Raw genomic sequence first — 18,530 nt, forward strand, 5'->3', positions numbered from 1 at the left:
CATAACCACATTCAAACCACATTCAAATTTCTAAGACACAGCTACTGCACAGTTTTATGCAGGGTATGTATTTTTAAGTATTAACAAAATTGACGAGAAACATTAGGACAAAAATTAAAATTAATAATTTGCTAGATGTATGAATACATTAATGTTTTGAGGAGTAGTAGGGAAAAAAAACATGTTACAGTTATTTAAAAGTGAAAAAACACCTGAAGCCCAATAAATGACATATTTCTGTACAGAACCTTATTCACAAAAAAAAGTTTTGTCAGTATTAGACATATTATATTATTCTATTGGTTGCTGCTAGAATTTCCCAAAGAAGTTTACTTAATCCTGTTGAACTAGGGGCTTCTTTTGCTTCAAGCTATATAAATTACCTGTTAATCTTGGACTGTGCCCCATAGGTCGCTTTAAACATATGTATCAAGGTCACATTTAATTAGTCTCACCAATGGCACATTTGACCGGAACAGAGGCTGCAGCCTGATGTAGGGCGGAGCTTTGGCTTTGGGTTTGAAGTGTTACTGAACCCGCTCTCCTTTGGGGTCAGGGGCCCCCTTCAGGTCTTTGAAGGCGTCTTGAGATACATTCGCGGAAATATTATGGAGATGAGCAAACAGCACATTTCCATGGTTTAGACACATTGTCGGTGAAGTTTAGCCAGCCTTTTGCTCTTGCTGCTGTTCGTTGCGTTGTTGGTTCTCGCTTGAGCAGTGGATGATGGCTGGATTTTGAACTGAGCCGCAGAAAACGAAGAAGAAAAAAGATCTATTCCCAGGCAGGCATCATCCCCCTCAGCCAATGACCGCCCACAGTACAGGGGGGGGAGAGAGAAAGTGCCGCTTTGTGAATGACGGGAGCGGCGGAGGACAAAAAACAAACTTTACTAATCATATTCCAAGCTGGTGACGATTTTACATTCAGCTGAAAAGTTGCGACAGCCCAACAAGCGATACTTGAGCCACAGCAACCGAGAAAACAGGGTAAGTTGCGTCGCCTTTTGGGACCTTGTGTTGAGCACTAGAAAGCAGATTGACAGCCTTTTTTCGACGGAAAGATGCAGGCATAGCTGCCTAACCGTGACTGGAATAATTGTCGAAGATGGGAGATGATTTCGGGGCAGAATTAAAAACTACAGCCCCCCCCCCATATTTAGAGGAACTGTCGTGCAAACCAGTGTAGCCACTTGAAGACACATTTTTTTATAGTTAACGTTGCTGCTGTGAAGATTTCGAGGGATTTTGAAAGCACTTGGGATTTTCAAATTGCATCATACCACGCTAAACTAACCTTTTCAAATATATCGTTGGGATTTATCTCAGGCTGTGTGTCCATTAAGTTGTTTAATCCTATCCAATCGCACCCAAAGCTTTTATTCATGCGAAGTTTCCATCTGCTTGCCAGTGAGTTTCGCAACATGTCATGACTCATGCAGAAGACGTGCATTCCCAATGTCACCATGAACAAAAAATAGACCCATAGAGGACCCATTCATGATATTATGAGGTTTCTACTCATAAGTCCGCTGTACGAGTGGTTAGAAATGAAATTAGATTACTGGGAACAACCCTTTTATACAGCATTCATCATCCTTTTTATGGTGGCCCGTTGATTTGAATAATTTTATTGGAGTTTACTCACTGAGTTATTTTATTTGCTGAGTAATGCAACTGGTGGTTTTTCTTGCAGAACTTGCCCCTGCTGTTGAAGCATTTCGAAAGAAGCTGTAAATGATGCTAGTCGGTTTAGCCTGTGCCATCTATCTCTGCCTGGTGGGGGCGGTCAGCGGTGACCCCTGCCTCATTATCAGTGAGATCAATGCCGACAACCCAAGACTGGACACGACTGAGTTTGTGGAGTTGTATCACACCAGTGGACAGCGGGCCTCCCTGGATGGCTACACCCTCGTGTTCTATAATGGCAATGGAAATATAGCCTACAAGGTGCTGGACCTCAAGGGCCACACTACAGATGACAGAGGTTTCTTCTTGGTGGGCTCGGTGGACATGCTCCCCAAACCGGCCATCCTTCTGCCTCCAAACACAGTCCAGAACGGCCCAGACGCAGTCGTCCTCTACCACACATCTGCTGCCCGCTACAGCGAAAAGATGAACGTCACCGCTGTTGGGCTTGTGGATGCTGTCGTCTACATGACTCGCCGCACTGGAGGCGCAGAGTTCCTGGCTGAAATTCTGACGCCAGGGGAGCCAGCCTTTGTTGAGGACGAAGCGGCACTTGAGGGGGACGAGTCCATCGAGAGGTGCCTTCTCTCTGAAGATCAGTGGGGCTTTCGGGTGTCCTCGCCTTCCCCGGGTCAGCGGAACAACTGCACTCCGCCTGCCTCTGCACCAAACATTCCTCTGATTACTGAGCTGAAGCTGGGTGGAGGACAGGTGGACGGGTTTGTGGAACTGACCAGGGAGGCTCCAGCTGCAGGTCCTGTAGTGCTGGTAGTGTTGGATGGGAAAACGGATAGGGTCAGTGTCAGTGTGGATGTGGACCCCTCCAGAAATGGACTGATTTCTGTGACCATAGAGAAGAAATACATGAAAGGTCAGTTCTCAGTGCTCTGAATAGTGTTATGTGCCCTACACTTGAAATTAAGTACTGAATTATATTTAGTTTGCGTCAGCTTTGTAGGTTTTCAGTTTGGAAGCAAAGGAGGACTGCTTTGTGCTTTAGTTGATTTTATTCCATTTACTGAATAATTTCATTATAAATACTTTGTTCCTGTTGCGGTTTCCTCTCAGGAGATGAGTCTGGCGCAGTGGCCATTTACAGTGGCAGAGCTACAGACTTCCCGGTGGGGAGTCCACTGAGCCAGATACAGCCTCTAGATGCATTTGTGTTTGCTGGACCTGGAAACAAGCCAAGTGCCAATCTCACAGAGACTCTCATCCCAGGCAGGCAGCCATACCAGCTTAGTACCAGGCAAGAAATTTTGATAGTTACAAACTCTTTTGAAAGCAAAACTACCCAAGTTGTATGACGTATATTCAAAATAACGAGCTCCTTTTTTGGTTAATGTGTTTTTTGTATGACTCTCAAAAGTATAGGCAATGTTCAGTCATTGTTTTTTATTCTATGGTTTCAAGTGTTGAGCGATGCAACAAGTTAAGTGTGCTTTTCAAATGGAAGGACGTGGTCAGCATATGACTTCAGTTCCTCTTTGGTTCGCAGTGTCATCACAGTTTAGCAGGAGTCAAAAATAGTCTCTTACTCACGCTAACTCGCACACACTTCAATAATGTTTGCACTTGAATTCGACAACCAAGTTCCACGAACACCCCTCCTGGAAAAATGTCCTCAGCTTTGCGCGCCCCCGGGCGGCTGTGCTTCAGTGCAAAGGTGCTTTCCACATGCTGATGTGCCGACGTGATGCTGACACGAAGCCACACCGAAAACAATCACTGAGAATTTGAATTGGTATATATCTATTTAAAAGATATTGCTATTGGACAGCATGACATTTAAATTAGTTTTTCCATTGTGCAAAAAATTGAATGTGCCATCCTCCACTAAACCATATCTAATATACATCTCTTTTAATCACAATAAGAGTCACTTCATTGCCATTGTTTTTTTTTTAATGATTTAATTATATCGTCAGTTTGAGAGAGGGAGGCTTCTATCTCAGTCGCTGCGGTGTGGCTACCTGGAGTAGAGATCCTGGTATGTTCTGGGAGGCCCCACAAACTCCCGGACAGCCCAACCAGTGCCCCTGGCCAAAGATCTGCCCTCACAGCATTGGTAAGTGTTTGGATTTTCTTCATGCATTACTAATACATTTAGGCCTGACGCAACATGCCTTTGCCCATGTTTAGAGGGCATCTCGAGTGAATTAAAATGTTCTCCTGGCTTGTTGTGCTCCATTTAGAGAGCTAGAAAGTGAGCTTCGTATTTTTCGGGGGCCGGCAACTGTAGAGGTGTTTCTTAAATGGAATGGAGCTAGATGGCTGTCTGTTGTGGTGCTCAAACATTTGAAATACTCGGCAATAACATCTGAGTCCAGGTCAAGATTGGGACCCAACAGAGGGAAGTGTTTAGCTACTCATGATGGGATGATCTTGCTCCTGCAGCCCTGAGTTTCAGCTCTTGTTGCACCCATTCCATGTACTCTGACACAAATAAGTACCATTTGATATATTATTACAGTTCCTACATGCAACGTGGAATAATATTCCCATTGAAACTACATAAAGCTGCTTTAAGTTTGTGATATAATATTTTTTTATTATTGGCCTATTTACGTTCTCTCTATGCAAGCTGTTTGTTTCCCTGTTCGTATTTTTTCTTCTTCTACATACCTGCTTTTAACTTTTGATTCTTAAAGTGGAATTTGATCTTTTGTTTGATCATGCTCTTTATGTTTTACTTTCATTGCAGACAAATCAAAGTAAGATCTAGTTCGGAAAAGTTTCACCCTTATGAAGATGATTTAATCTGACCAAAGGCTCCAGAAGAGATCCATGTAGTGAGATTTTAATCTCAAATGCCTTTTTCTTAAGAAGAAAAACACATTTTTAACTTCAAGATCTGTTGAATATGTACGAAGACTTTATTATAGCTCATTGGTTGCATAGTTCAGTGTCTGAGTTGGATTCATACACCTTTTTGGTTCAGTCTTATACCGATCTATATTGATGTCATACTAGGCATGGACTGATAGCTTTGCTCCAAGATGCACTGGGATAAGACTGTTAAAAAAAAAAAAAAACAACAACAACTCATGGAGTGGAATTCAAAACACGAGACATTCAGCTTTTATCAGCAATACTCCTACAGAGACAAACTTTTAAACAGACTTTTATATATTTACTGTTTATTTATACATAAACGGTCAGATTTAGCAGGAAAGCAAGCGGTGGCTCCGTAGACGTCTCTCTTGTACCAGTTTGAATTAAGTACATTTTGGTCAGGCTTCACTTTCCGACAAATCTTTAATGAGCTCTTTAAGAGTTGAGACTTGGTTTTAGGTTGGACTTGGAAAGGGTTTGGAAGGCAGGAATTGGAGTCTGACATGTAATTATAACTGATGGAGAGAAGAGAGGACAGCCCCAAGCAGTGTTCTCATTGAGCACCCGGATGGCCTGTGGGAAGAAGCTCCTTTTAAGCCTCGCCATGTTGGTCCTCAGGCTGTAATCTTCCTGATGGAAACACAGAAAACAGGCCACGATCCGGATGATTTTAACCCCTGGCTATCCTCTCTTGTTCTGTAGGGTGTGTGTATATGTCCAGTTGGGAAAGCAATGCAGACATGGTGCTCTTATCCAGCAGGAGATGAAAATGCTGCTGTGCCCTAACCACAGTGTCCACAGGGGTGTTTTACCACTGTGGGAAATGTGTTGCTGTGTTTTCTGACTTGCACTACTCTTTTCCTATCATCCTTCACACCATCTTTTGCTGTCCTTGAGTTCCTGCAGTGGAACGCTGCTCATGTGACCTCCAGGGTGGAGTGAACCAGGGGTTGTTTGTTTCTGCTAACCTTCTCCCTTGTATTCCCTGTGATTTTTTTTTTTTAAGAAGGCTCCACTTCATAGCATGATACCTTCCAATATCTGCAATCAGCTCTTTAGTTGTTCAGTGAGAACACGTTCCCATCTACTTCCCCTCCGATTTAGTGTCATTGCAGTAAATGTATAGCCTGGCTGACGCGTCCACATCTCGATGAGATGGTGTTCTGGGAACTAGGTGTGCATTTTCTCGTATTTGAGGCGTGGTTTACGAATGCCTAGAGCCGTTTATTGGGCGCTACGAATGTCTATCAAATGGCATCTGGTTCTTCCCATGCTGCTTTGCGCGCGATTCATAGCCAATTGTGTCACTTGTAGAGTGACAGAAATTCGACGAGGAAGAAAAAGACGCGTTGCTCTTTTTTAAAAGTAAACTTGCGCTCTAAGCTACTTAAAACACTTTCTAAGGCTGCATCGAACGGTAACGTTGTGTCCGCTGCCATGTTGGATTAACACTCTACAAGCTTCGGTGTCGCGCATAGACGTCGTCATAGTCTTGCTGCCCCCCCCCCGTTCTGTGATTGGTTCCCTAACTCAGGCAAAAATAAGGGCAGTGGTTTCCAGGCTGCCTTTGCAGTGTGAATGATATCGCGCGCAAAGCAGCATGGGAATTCCCAGGCTAGTAAATGTATGAAATAAATGGAAAATGCTACTTTAAGTTTCACAACCTCTTTTTCATATAATCTTTTGGCTCATGATGTGGTCGATTTTAAATGATTGTGTCACCCTTTCATTCCCCTTAATTTCCTGCAAACTTTTTTTCAGTCTTGTGAAAAGGTTACAGCACACTTAGCAGTTTAAACTGTTCACTTAAACAAACTGAAAACAAATCACTGGTGATTCAGGATGCCACGTTGAAAGTTTGACATTTTTTACATCAATCCAGTGCAGCTTGATAAACAGGAATATGATGCAGCTCTAACTCATTAGAGTTCATAAGTCTGACAAAATTTTCCCAAATTTTACATTTATTGTTTTCTTTGTGTAATTTCCCATCATATGGCATGAGAAAGGGGCTGCACTTGCACAACAAGAGGGTTCCTGGTTCAAATCCAAGGTGGGGCCTTTCCCCATGTATGTGTGGGTTCTCTCCGGGTACTCCGGCTTCCTCCCGCCATCCAAAAACATGCATGTCAGGTTAATTGGTGACTCTAAATTGTCCCTAGGAGTGATTGTTAGCGTGCACGGTTGTTTGTTTAGTTTGTCTCTGTGTGGCCATGTGATGGACTGGCGACCTGTCCACCCGCAACCCTGAAATGGATTAGGCTTGTATAGAAAATGGATGGATGGTATGAGAGAATCCCACAGTATTTTCTAATAGACATTATCAAGTGTATGTATGTTTGTTATATTTAGTTAATTTCATTTCAGTTTTCTTTACCCATTCTGTACCCATTAATTTTTTCCTGTTATGCTTTTTAGTGATTCCAGGAGGAACCGATTCACCACCTCACCTCCCACCCTGGGGAAATGGTGACTTCCTAATCAATGAGCTGAATACCGATACGCCCGGTGCAGCTGAGGATGGAGAGTACATCGAGCTTTGGCATCCATCAGGTCGCAGAGTCTCCTTGCAGGGAATCTGGATTCTGCTGTTCAGTGCGCACAACAACAAACCCTACCGGGAGATCAGCCTGAGCGGACACTTCACCACTGCCAAAGGTTATTTTCTGCTGGGCAGTGACAGGTTGGTGCCAGCTCCGTCACTTCGTCTGCCTCCCAACACCATCCAGAATGGACCAGATGCTGTGGCGCTTTACCGCAGTCCTTTTGGCCCACCGTCGGCTACCCAAAGGGGTATCCCTACTAAAGGCCTGTTGGATGCAGTCGTGTACCGACAGAGGGGATCCGATAAGGAGGCACAGGAGCTGAGTAAAGCTCTGACTCCAGGACAGCTGCCATTGCTGGAAGACCCAGAGGTCCTGCCTGGTGATGAAGCTCTCAGCCGCTGTAGAGGCCTATACCCCTTTGACCTGTCTGCTTTTTCTGTAAGTACAAAGGAGTACAAAGAAGATTAAGTCTTTATTTCTAATTGATAAAGCTATTAGCAGTCAAATTAATGGGTCAGTATTCAGGAGCATTTTCTCATCTTCTTGAGCCCAAAACTTGATACAGCAGTAGGGATTTGTTATGTTTTTTGTTTTTTTTTAAATAATTCTATGCAGTACATCACAATCATTTTAAAACTTGTTCAAGTTCTAAACATAAGACTTATAACGATCACTGTAGGTGGCTCCACCCACCCCTCTGAGGGAAAACAGCTGCCCTCGCCCTCCTCCAGCCCCTGAAGGTGTTGTCATCAGTGAGGTGGCTACTGGCTACTGGACCAATCACAGCCAGCAGAGGGCCTTCGTGGAACTGCGCGGGCCACCCATGACAGACCTGCAGGGCTTAGTCCTCTCTGTGTTTGACCAGGGGCGCAGTGGGACAGTCTTTGCACTTCCTTTGACTGGATCTCTTGACCATGATGGGTTTTACATAGTTGGAAATGTCACCGGAGCAGGTGAGGGAAGTGCAAGACCTGGCAGCAGAGGGACCAAATATTTTCTACATCCTGCTTACACCTTGCCTTCTTCTATTCTCTTGTCCTTACTTTGTGCTCTACTTTCCTCTCTCCCTTGCATAGATCAAACCTTCCCGGCGGGCTCCACGGTGCCTGCCCGAGGTGCAGTGGTCCTGTGCTATGACCTGTTCAGTGTCTGCAGGGCTGGCACCGCACTGACCAACTCTAGCCTCAGAGATGTTCTGGTGTTCAGTGAAAACCAACAGCTGCTTTCCTCTCTGTCCACCACCAGAGGGAGACATGTCATGCCAGCTCTTAGGTAAAAACACACCGTGCCAAACATCATGATGTGCTTTAACTGATTCACTCAGTGACAGATGAAATGTGTTGAAAGCAACATACTGATATTTTAATTTATTAATACTTCCAGAGTAAAAGATTTTGACTTAATGGATATTTAGATGTAAGATCTTGGTTCCTTTCAAGGATTGGCATCACAACTGATTCACTTTTAACACAAGTTAGAAATCTGCTTTGCCTGGGATAACCATCTTAATATAGGGAAGCGTCGAAAAAGATTAAATTATCATAGTTGAATTAACTGGCTTTGGCTCCTACTCCATTATTTCTTTTATCATTTTATGGATCCAGTAAGATGCTCATCAGAGGGTGCCTTCAGATAGACCTTAGTAAAGGTTAAGTGCTTTCACTTAGCTTTTTTCTCCGTTTAAAGACGCAGTATTAAAACCACTAAATGGCATTGATTATCTTATTGGTATGGCATTGATAATCGTGTTTATGTTAGTAAGAAATGGCTTTTAGGTTTGGAAGAAAAGCCTGTTAGAAGACCTATCGGGAGACTCAATAATGACAACTGTCCACCACCAAAAGAGTCTACAATGGGCATGTCGGCGTCAGAACTGGACCAGAGAGCAATGAAAGACAGTGGCCTGGTCTGATGAATCATATTTGTTTCCTGTCATGTGGTGGATTTGGTGCTTGTGTGTTGTTTACTTGGAAGAGATGTCAGCAGGATGAACTGTGCAAACTAGGCAAGCCAACAGAGGCGGCGGGATGATTTTGGCAGAGTTCAGCTGGTAAACCTTGGCTCTTGGCATAAATATGGATGTTACTTTAACATTGTTGCAGACAACGTACATACCTTTCTACTAATGGTATTCCCTGGTGGCGGAGGAATGTGCCCTGCCACGCTGCAAAAACTGTTCCTGACTAAAATCGTTTGAGGAACATTAGAAAGAGAGCGCAGCGTTAAAGTGTTCTGTTTACTGTTGTAGCCAAATCAAAGATTCAAGGAAAATGGCGTTAGCTGAGTTCATTTACACACCTGCTCTGCGCCACTTGACGCGCATTTTTAGTTTCAAGTTGAGTGCTCACACACTCGGTCGCCCATTCGTTATGTCGCTGAATGAGTGTTGCCCTGCAACAGAAGTTTGCATCATTATGAACAATGACAGCCATTTATATTTGCAAAGACAGGCTAACAAAGACGTCTCTCTGTATCATGTAACTTAAGAACCACGTGCATGTTCAGAGTCCCTGAATTTAGGATTAGACTAATTGTCGTACGGGCCCAACATTATACAGTTATACAACATATGGAGGCGTGCATTGAGTAGTAAAGTGAGTGACTAATGTAGTCAGACATGACATGTGGCCATTGTCACTATATGTATTACTGTATAATGATACGTAAATCTCGGTGGTAGAGTTTTTCTTTGACTTTATTACCACCATCGCTCCCGTGTGACTGTTTGTGCAGGTCAGTGGGAGATGGTCCTGTCTCTCTCAGCCGGTGTTCATGCTGCGAGGTTAGGAGCCCGTCCTCCTGGACAAGTTCGTCTCCCACACCTCACAGCACCAACCTCTGTCCGAGCTCGGCCTTCTCAAGTCAAATCGATCTTTGCCTCGGACCCCTGTCCAAAGACTGGCAAGAGCAGTCTGGAGGTAAGGCATCATGACATTTATCACAGATCATCATAGATGTGCGTCACGAATGGTAAAGCTCCCTGAGTTTTGGACAATATGAACAAAGGCTGCTCTATTTTGACAAAAGAAAAAAAACCTCTCACATAGTTGGGGAATTTGTGCAAATTCTCCGTCATGCAGATGATTGGAACTCCTGCGTCCCAAACCAGAAAGCAGACGAACCTCTCTTTTTCTTTCTGAACTTGTTTCACTTCTCATCTAAGAGGCTTCCTAGCAAGCTTGTGTCTTGAGCACTTTTCATCTCAGAGATGAAACGCCTCTTCCCCGAGAGGTGAAACGTCTCTCAAGAGCTGAAAGAAGGTCATGTTTCTTTCTCCTAAAGCTCCAAGAAGTACCGTGCGCATAATCAGAAAATATTTGACTGATCGTTAGCACTTCAGAACAACAATTCCAATGGCTTCACCCACCCCATGTCTGAAACTGAACCAGGTAAAACTGGATCTATTTTTTTTCCTGCAGTTAACAATTGATACCAGACTGATACGGTATTACATAATGAAAAGTTAACGTGGTCTGGTTTTAAATGAGCTGAGTCCTGGTGCACAGTGGTCGAGTCATGTAAACATGCTTTTTTTCTATGTACAAAACCCCCAGGGCAATGTTGCAATGTTTACATAATCAGTGGTGGGGAAAAAATGATTGATAAAAAAATTCCATCAGTTAGCCAGTCCCAATTTAAGTTTTCTGAGGCGTTTTTTTACATCGATACTTTACCTGAACCGTTTCCTGTTTTCGCAGTCTTCTTTATGGCCATATGACCACCTTCGCGACGCCGTGTATTTTAAATTTCTGCCTTACCAGCTAGAGATTTTGCTCCCATATCATTAACAAATGAGGAGCACAGTTTTAATTACATCTCTAATTTCATTCGAATGCATTTTTACCTTTCTCATCATACAGGTTTAAATATTGACACCAGAGACGGCTGCGTTTGACCTTTAACTACATGATTTGTTTTTTTCGCTCCCCAGCGTTAGCCTTTCTTCATCGCTAGTTGCTGTTTATTCACACATTAAATGTTTTGTCCCTGGACTGCTCACAACTTTGATCTGCTAAACAAAAGTGTGTTAGATTTTTTTTTTTTTTTTTTTGCAATTATTAAAAACTGGAAATCAAGGGGAAAAAAAATGTAATTATTTTTTGGGTAAATTAGTCTATCCAAAGGTTTGAAATTTTTAGTCCAAGCTTTTTTATTTTAACATACAATAACAGCTGTGAGTTGTTTCTGTTTGCTCCAGATTGCAATAGTTTAATTCATGGGAGAAAAGTAGCAGAGGTGGCTGACTACTTGGAGCAGAGGTGTCACTGTGGCATTTCAGCATTGTATCTTCAAGGTGAGGCACTTTCAATTATTTTTTTTTCGTCTAAGACAACAGACCTTCGACATCGCTACCATGAGCACATCATTATATCTCAGGGCAGGTACATTTTAAATAAGCTGCCTGAATGTATAAACAGACGGCTCAAATTCATTAATAATGTAGCAACTCCCAAAAGTTGACCATCACTAAGTAGTGATGCCATAGCAACCCCAGCAACCACTTCAAATTAGAGAAGCATATCCTATAGATAGACTCAGATGTAACATTTCTTCATTCACTGTCCCTTCCTGCATTCTTCATATACTGTGAATTGTGCCATTAGTTGTAAGTTTACATCTTTAAGAAAATGTATTTCAGCCAAATGAGATCATGTCCTTAGAAGTTACATTTAAGCATTTGTCTGCATGTTCCTTTTCAAGGGGCCAACTTTTCTTGCATGTCCGGGTGGCTGCGAGTGTGGGGGAACATCCAGGCGCTGTCGGACCATCAGAAGACCCTCATCCTCCAGACATCGCACGAGAATCCTTCGCCTGCTCAGGCAGACGCCTGTTCCTCTCCCACCACTGGCCGTTATACAGGCACAGGTTAGACGTTTCTTGTTGAATATCTCCAGCTCCCCAGGGTGACGCACTTGGTTTGTTTTTATGATACGGTGTCATACCTTATTCATTATCATTATCCATTGGGTATCAGTCAGCATCAGCATGTTGGATCTTTAATCAGACGACTAATTTAATAAGAACTGAAATATACACGTAGTTAAAGTTTTCTTGGATAAAAGTAGATTAGTCAGACATTATTATCATCATCAGTTGAGTCTACCTGTGCAGTGTGAAGCTTTATTCCCACATACACACATGCTCCCTGTGTGTTTTATTCTGAAGTTAAGACACATTATAATGAAGATTTTCCATCACAAAGCACACTGCAGGTCATTGAAAACGTCTTCCTGTTTATTCACTTTCTCACAGATAACATTTCTTAACCGACATCTTTCGTGCGGTAAATACAGTTATTACAGCTTTTCCGAGTTGACTCTGTGACTTGCAAAGCCTTTTCAAGTGTGTGTGTCTCCCCTTCTGCTACTGTATGTTGTACTGTACCTCTGTTTTTAAAGGTTTTAACAGGATACTCAAAAAAGAAGGCACAGAGACCCAGGATGTTTTATAAAGTTAAAGAAATCCCGTAAATGACACAGCACCGTATAACGCCAGCTTTAAACTAGTTCATTGAGAAACAGACAAAGGCTGAAAGGCAAGCATTTGACAGCTGTGTTAGGCGAAGAATCTTAGATGGAATCTTAGATGGAATCTTAGATGGAATCTTAGATGGAATCTTAGATGGAATCTTAGATGGATTGAGTAGCACCTGCCAACACACGATGCACAAGACACCAATCCTTCCTAAGTGTTCAGGTTCAACATGGTAAATGCATGCTGGAGAATGGACTGTTCAGACTCGCGTAGAATGCATTTCAAGTGCATCCGTTTTTCTTCAGTATTGACAAGAGCTCGCATTCGAGCCTAATTTAATACCTATTTGGGAAACGAAAACTCTTAATCTGTTTAGATTTTAACGTGTAACCCTGTTATAAATCTCACAGGCTTAGTCGTTTTTCCACTGGTGCTGTTATTTTATCCAACTGGGGGAAGATTTTTGCACATTAAACTTTAATCCATGTCTCTGTGGCATTTATGTTTTATTTCTTTTACTGATGATGTGTTTAAAAGAAAAGATGAAAAAAATCACCCCAGGAATGTCTAAGGGCAGCCGGTTTGCTCACAGAGCTGACATCGTGTTGATGAAAACTGCACAACACTGTGTGTCATGTCATTTATACATTCTTACACCATTAAATGAGGTGTTCTGGGTGGGCCGGGGGGAAATAGAATATTGAGAAAAAACAAAAGTTGAATTGGAAACCAAGACGAATAATTTTCATCACTGTTTATTGAAGCTGAACTTTCAAAGTGTTTGAAATGAATCCCAGTTGTAGCACTTGCAGCTCCTTATGTGTGACCTGTCATTACCATATTCAAAGTGATGAATGCAATCCTGTAAAGAAAAGAAAAAAAAGAAGCACCTTTTTCAAGTACAAAGGGAACAAATTCAGTTAACACAGGCGAGGTGAGGATGTTGCCCTGCAAGTCTGCTACACAAACTGTGTATGAAGCGAGCGTAGTCTGAAAAAAATAAATAATTCAGTGTATGTTCAGTGAACTGAGAGTTAAAAACTGGAATAAATTGCGTCTGCTTCACACTGAGACAACTAAGAGGCCAAGCATAAGATGAAGGTAGGTTGATTAAAAGAATTTAGAAAAGGGAAAAAAAAGATTTAGATTGTTGCACTTTAAAAAAAAAAAAATGCTGCTGGAGAAAGTGAGGATGGAGAGGTGACGGCACGATCATCAGATTGGATTTAACTGTTGAGAGAGCTCAAAAAAAAAAAGCCCAACGACAACAAAAGAACAGGATGGTCGACAGAGGCAGAGTAGCTGTAACCGTGATTGGCTCTCTTTTTCAGTCCTGCTTGCTTTGCTTGGCAGCATTGATGAAGTTGTTGACTTGTTATTAATCATGAAGAGAACACAAACGTAATAATTTCTCCCTTTTGGCCTGCATAGTTTTTTTCCTATAATAAAACTAATATAACATCTACATATATTCCAGACGTTGGCTACATATCATGACTAACTGGAAATGTACAACATATTTAATCATGTTGGTTTCTTCATCAGAAATTGAAATGTAACTTCAAACCTTATCTTTATCATCTTTGCCTTCCAGGTGACGCCTCAGGTAGCCAAGTCAGTCCTGTTTCGGATGTGCTTGCAACCAATCCGTATTACAGATGAACTTAAACATTTTATTTTTGTTCCCTTTTTGTGAGCATGTTTGTTCCTCATAGTACATGAAAATCTGCAGTCTCATTCTTGATGGGTCCTGTAACATTCCGCCACATCGTTGCGGTTTTCGGTGGCTTTTGAAGTTGTCTTTGGTCAGCGTGATGACATTTTCATATGAATGCACACGTGCAGAGCTCAGACAAATATTCGTTTTTCACAATAGCGGTATTACATCCTTCAACTGTTCAGGAACTCTTCCCAGTTTGATCCGCAGTGGGCCTGTGACAACCTAACAGCTGTGCTGTTGTCTACAAAACTGCTTGTGCGATTTGTAGCATGTGATTAGGTTATAGTGTTTATGTGTACTGTTTTTATTTTTCATTTCTGAAAGCGTAACTCGGTCTTTGTTTAACTTTCCCCTAGCCTCTGCCCTGGGGTTGCAGATTGGGCTGATAGTAGCCGTGCTCCTGCTGCTGGGATTAGGTGCTGCTTCGTTCACATATTTCTACAGAAGGAGGTGAGGACTCTTCAGTTATTCCCCTCTTTTTTTTTTCTTTTTTTTTTTCTCTCTCTTTTGCACTCAGTATGTGAACTGATGAGATTTCTCAAATCCCATCTTTAAACTGACACGGCTGCAATTTGTGTCTGCTTTTTGCAAGAGATCTTCTCCTTCATGATCACACAGTGAAGCCTGTGGACAGGGCTCATAAATCATGTCAAGCTGAGGATTGAAACGGCTCACTGAGCTCAGTTTATGGTAACGACAGCGACTCGCTTCAGTTGCTTGTTGCCTGTGCTGCTACCCAAAAAGTTGGAAGTATGAACCCAATGTTCAGCTGCAAGATGTGTTAACAAAGCAAAGCAACAGACCCACAATTCAATTTGGCAACCCAAGACATCCCGCTTCTGATATAAGTGAAACTCCTGAAGCCTAAAACTCACTTTTTAATTATTAAGAATTATTTTTTAAATGATATGGAATATTACCTTTTTGACGACTCAACTGCAAAACACATAATGAAAGATGCCACTCTCACTGGTAAATGAGGTTTCCGATCCATCTTTTAGCTTACCTTCTTTTAGAAGCCAGCACATCTCATGCTCTGTTGATTCAGTTTTCAACATTAGTTCTTCACTGCGTCTCACCAAGCTTTCCCGCCCTTAAAGTGCAACCCTAAATGGTGGATGACCCGATTACGGTCACTCGAAACAATACGCGTAATCGGCGTTAAAAAAAAAAAAAAAAAAAAAAAAAAAAAAAGACGCTGCCATTCCTCCTCGTAATTCACATGTGCCGAACGGAGGGCGCTCAGCTCTGCATCGCTGTGTCCTAACGGACCTCAAGCTGGAATCGGATGAGCAACGACGGCGCTGTTGATTATTTCCACGATGCTGGCTCGATGTTTGCAAGCACACACAAGGCGGGCCCCCCCCCCTCAATCAATTTTGATCAACTTATCCCGTTTCACTGAGCAAGAATTCAAACAGTTTGAGGATTTTTACCATGGAAGATGAGCAGTTCAAAAAGTACGTAAGTGTTAAAATGGTTGAAATAACAAAAAAAGAGGGAAGGAGATTCATTTCTGGAGTTTTAGTGACATAAAGTGGATAATTTAGTAGACTGAATTGTACAGTTGGAGAGACAAAAGCTTCTGAGGCACTCCCAGTGTAGAACCAGGAGGAGGCCTCGGGGCAGACCCAGAACCCGCTGGGCAGATTGTATCCGTCAGTCGGCTTGGGAACAACTCTTTGCTCTCCCGGTGGTGGTGGCCGGAGACAAAGAAAGTACGGGGGATCTGCTTAGACTGTTGCCCCTGTGACACGGACCCTGACAAGGGGCGGAAAATGGATTGATGGATGGATGGAATGAAAGCGTGCAGATGACTGAATAGACCAACATTGAATAGAAAAAAGCTTCATGGTTCCTGCAGCTAATTAGTTGGGTTTTTTTTAAACTATATTCAAGGTTTCAAAAAGATGTGCCATGTTTTGGCTCAGCTGCACAGCGGTCATGCATTCTCAAGTTTTTGCTCAAAGTCATTTACACTTCATTCAGATGTTGATAATATTAAGATCAATCCTCATGTTGTGCATGTTGCGTTGCCCTGGCAACTGGCATGTAACTGCGGTGTGCAGATTATAAATGCTTTAAAGTTTGTGTGTCTTTTTTTTTTTTTTTTATGTTGTTCGCATTCTCAGGCGTCCGTTGGACTATTCCACCATGGAGCTGAGTGAACACGCAGAGGGGCTGTCTGATCTATAATCCAGTATTTGAATCAACGTGCTTCCATCTGGTAGCGCTTGCGTGTGTGGGAAGATTCCGCTGAGCAAAGAAGAGACGAGGATAATCGGAGGCTCTTTTGATGTGTACATAAGTGATTGTGGGGCTGTTCTGCCACGACTGCCACCAGAGGTGTCCTTCTGTGTCTTTTGGAAGATCACTGATGAACGTGACTTGTAATTGAGTGCGGCTGGATAAACTGTGACATCTTTCATGGCTCCAGTGACATGAAATGTGGACACCAACATAGTAAGATATTTTGGATGGAGGTACAACCTTTTCCTGTGAACATTGCTGGTTACTACCTGTTTGGATAATTAGGATGTAAGGGAGATTTTTTTTTTTTTTTTTTTTTTTGAATACTTGAGTCCTAAATGCTCATTTTTGTTGTTACTGTGGATAAAGCCTTTAAATTTGACCATGCCTTTGATTTTTTTGCAGGACGCTCAGCTGGTACTGCAGTGATTTAACATCATGCTTTATGATTAAGATATTTGTTCGGCTCACGTTTAATCTTAAGCCTGCTTGTTTCCCTGCTCCGTGTGTTTTTTTTTTTTTTTGTCCATTTTTAGATTGTAGTCACTCAAAAGGGCTCAAGTGTCCCTGAAATGTGAACGTAACTGTAACTTGTCGTATTTGTTTTTAACCACTTCTTTGTGCTTGCTTAAAGCAAACCTGTTTACATTTACCCTGATTTGAACCTGAGGAAAAATGGAGGCGCAAAACTGGAGTAGTTTCTTTAAATGAAGAATGTTTGTGCTTGGAAATGAGAGATTGCTTGGCATTTCCAGCTATTTTCTGTTTTACGTGTGTTTGGTTTGCCCACACAAGCCTCTCCTGTGCCTTTCACCTGTTCTCAAAAGATTGCTCACTGGTTGCATGGACTGCACAGCCCCGTCGTGCTGCTCTTCTCATCTGATGAGTTGCACAGGATTCAATTTGTTTGCTTAAATAACCTCAGTGAGATTCCCCCCCCCCTCCCCTATGTTTGTTGACGTTTCCTCTTGTCAAGCAGACTTAACCCGTGAAATCCAACTAATTTAACAGTGTGTTAACAGCAGTGATGTTGCTTCTCTCTAACTTCTTTTTTTTTTTTTTTTTTTTATTCTTTGTAAATGCAGACAAGCTAAGACAGATGAAGCCTTTTTGGTGTTTGCTGTAAAAATGGGCTTCCCCTTTAATTTTTCTCGTGAATGATAATTAAATGTGTTTTATTGTAAACATCTATATTCTAAATGTTGTGTTGGTGAAAAAAAGAGCAATTCCACACCAATATGCAAATGTGTTCACTCTTGAACGAAATGTCCTGCAGAAGCTACAATGTTTAAATAAAAAAAGAAAATTCAGAGTTAACACAGTTTAGTGTGAAGCTTCCTGTTGACACCATGTAAGCTTTTTTTTTGTCCTGCATATTCACAGATGCAGACTGGCAGTATTGAAATGTTATAAAATTATTAAGAGAAAACAGGAACTCGTAGAAGTTATTCATTAGGCCTGAAACATACGCGGGACAATTTCACCGTCTGAAACTCACACACTGAACAACTATTAACTCGAGACACTGGGGGGAAAAAACAGGCTATCTTCTACGCAAGTCATGAATGACAAGCTTTTGGGTTAATTCTGCCAATGTTCATGCGCATGTTGAAATAAACTTCTTTTCACAAATGTGCAGTTATTCCACCAACTGCTTGTCGCAGCTCTGTCTGACACCTTCTTGCTTCCACAGTCTGCTTCTCAACTGGTTTGATGGATGTACCGGTAACAGTTTTTTTTTTTGTTGTTTTTGTTTTTTAACCCTGTCCAGATTAGCTCAAAGAATATTTTCTTGCTTCATTAGAAAAAAGAACAACAAAAAACCCTGTTTTGTTCATTTCGCCCCTGTCTGATAAACCACTTGGTAGTTGCTGTGCTTCGGTGAACCTTTCTCATGTGTTATAATCTGTCATCTTCGCACACATCTATGATTAAACACCGACTGCAGAGTTGAGGACCTTTCTGTAAAGACTCGGTTAAACTTTCTGGTTTTGCATAATGTCACATTGCACGCGC

At 42.1% G+C, this 18,530-nt stretch overlaps 1 protein-coding gene across 1 annotated transcript; it reads left to right on the top strand.

The window, feature by feature from the left end:
• The first annotated feature begins 570 nt into the window (after nucleotides 1-570).
• On the top strand, nucleotides 571-18,445 carry LOC142374206 (uncharacterized). Its single transcript, XM_075457751.1, has 12 exons — nucleotides 571-989; nucleotides 1,696-2,559; nucleotides 2,757-2,937; nucleotides 3,617-3,756; nucleotides 6,942-7,507; nucleotides 7,749-8,022; nucleotides 8,146-8,341; nucleotides 9,803-9,987; nucleotides 11,268-11,363; nucleotides 11,771-11,935; nucleotides 14,621-14,714; nucleotides 16,397-18,445. Exons 2-12 carry the CDS (start codon nucleotides 1,737-1,739, stop codon nucleotides 16,458-16,460), a joined length of 2,784 nt encoding a protein of 927 aa, XP_075313866.1. The 5' UTR covers nucleotides 571-989; nucleotides 1,696-1,736; the 3' UTR covers nucleotides 16,461-18,445.
• The last annotated feature ends 85 nt before the right edge of the window (nucleotides 18,446-18,530 follow it).

The sequence above is a fragment of the Odontesthes bonariensis genome, chromosome 23, assembly GCF_027942865.1.
Source record: "Odontesthes bonariensis isolate fOdoBon6 chromosome 23, fOdoBon6.hap1, whole genome shotgun sequence".
NCBI lineage: Eukaryota > Metazoa > Chordata > Actinopteri > Atheriniformes > Atherinopsidae > Odontesthes > Odontesthes bonariensis.

Bases quoted from the DNA above. Each gene is read 5' to 3' on its own strand.
- LOC142374206 (XM_075457751.1), top strand. From the start codon at position 1,737: ATGATGCTAGTCGGTTTAGCCTGTGCCATCTATCTCTGCCTGGTGGGG. The intron at 7,508-7,748 runs GTAAGTACAAAG...CGATCACTGTAG, and splicing joins TTGACCTGTCTGCTTTTTCT to GTGGCTCCACCCACCCCTCT. The intron at 8,342-9,802 runs GTAAAAACACAC...CTGTTTGTGCAG, and splicing joins CATGTCATGCCAGCTCTTAG to GTCAGTGGGAGATGGTCCTG.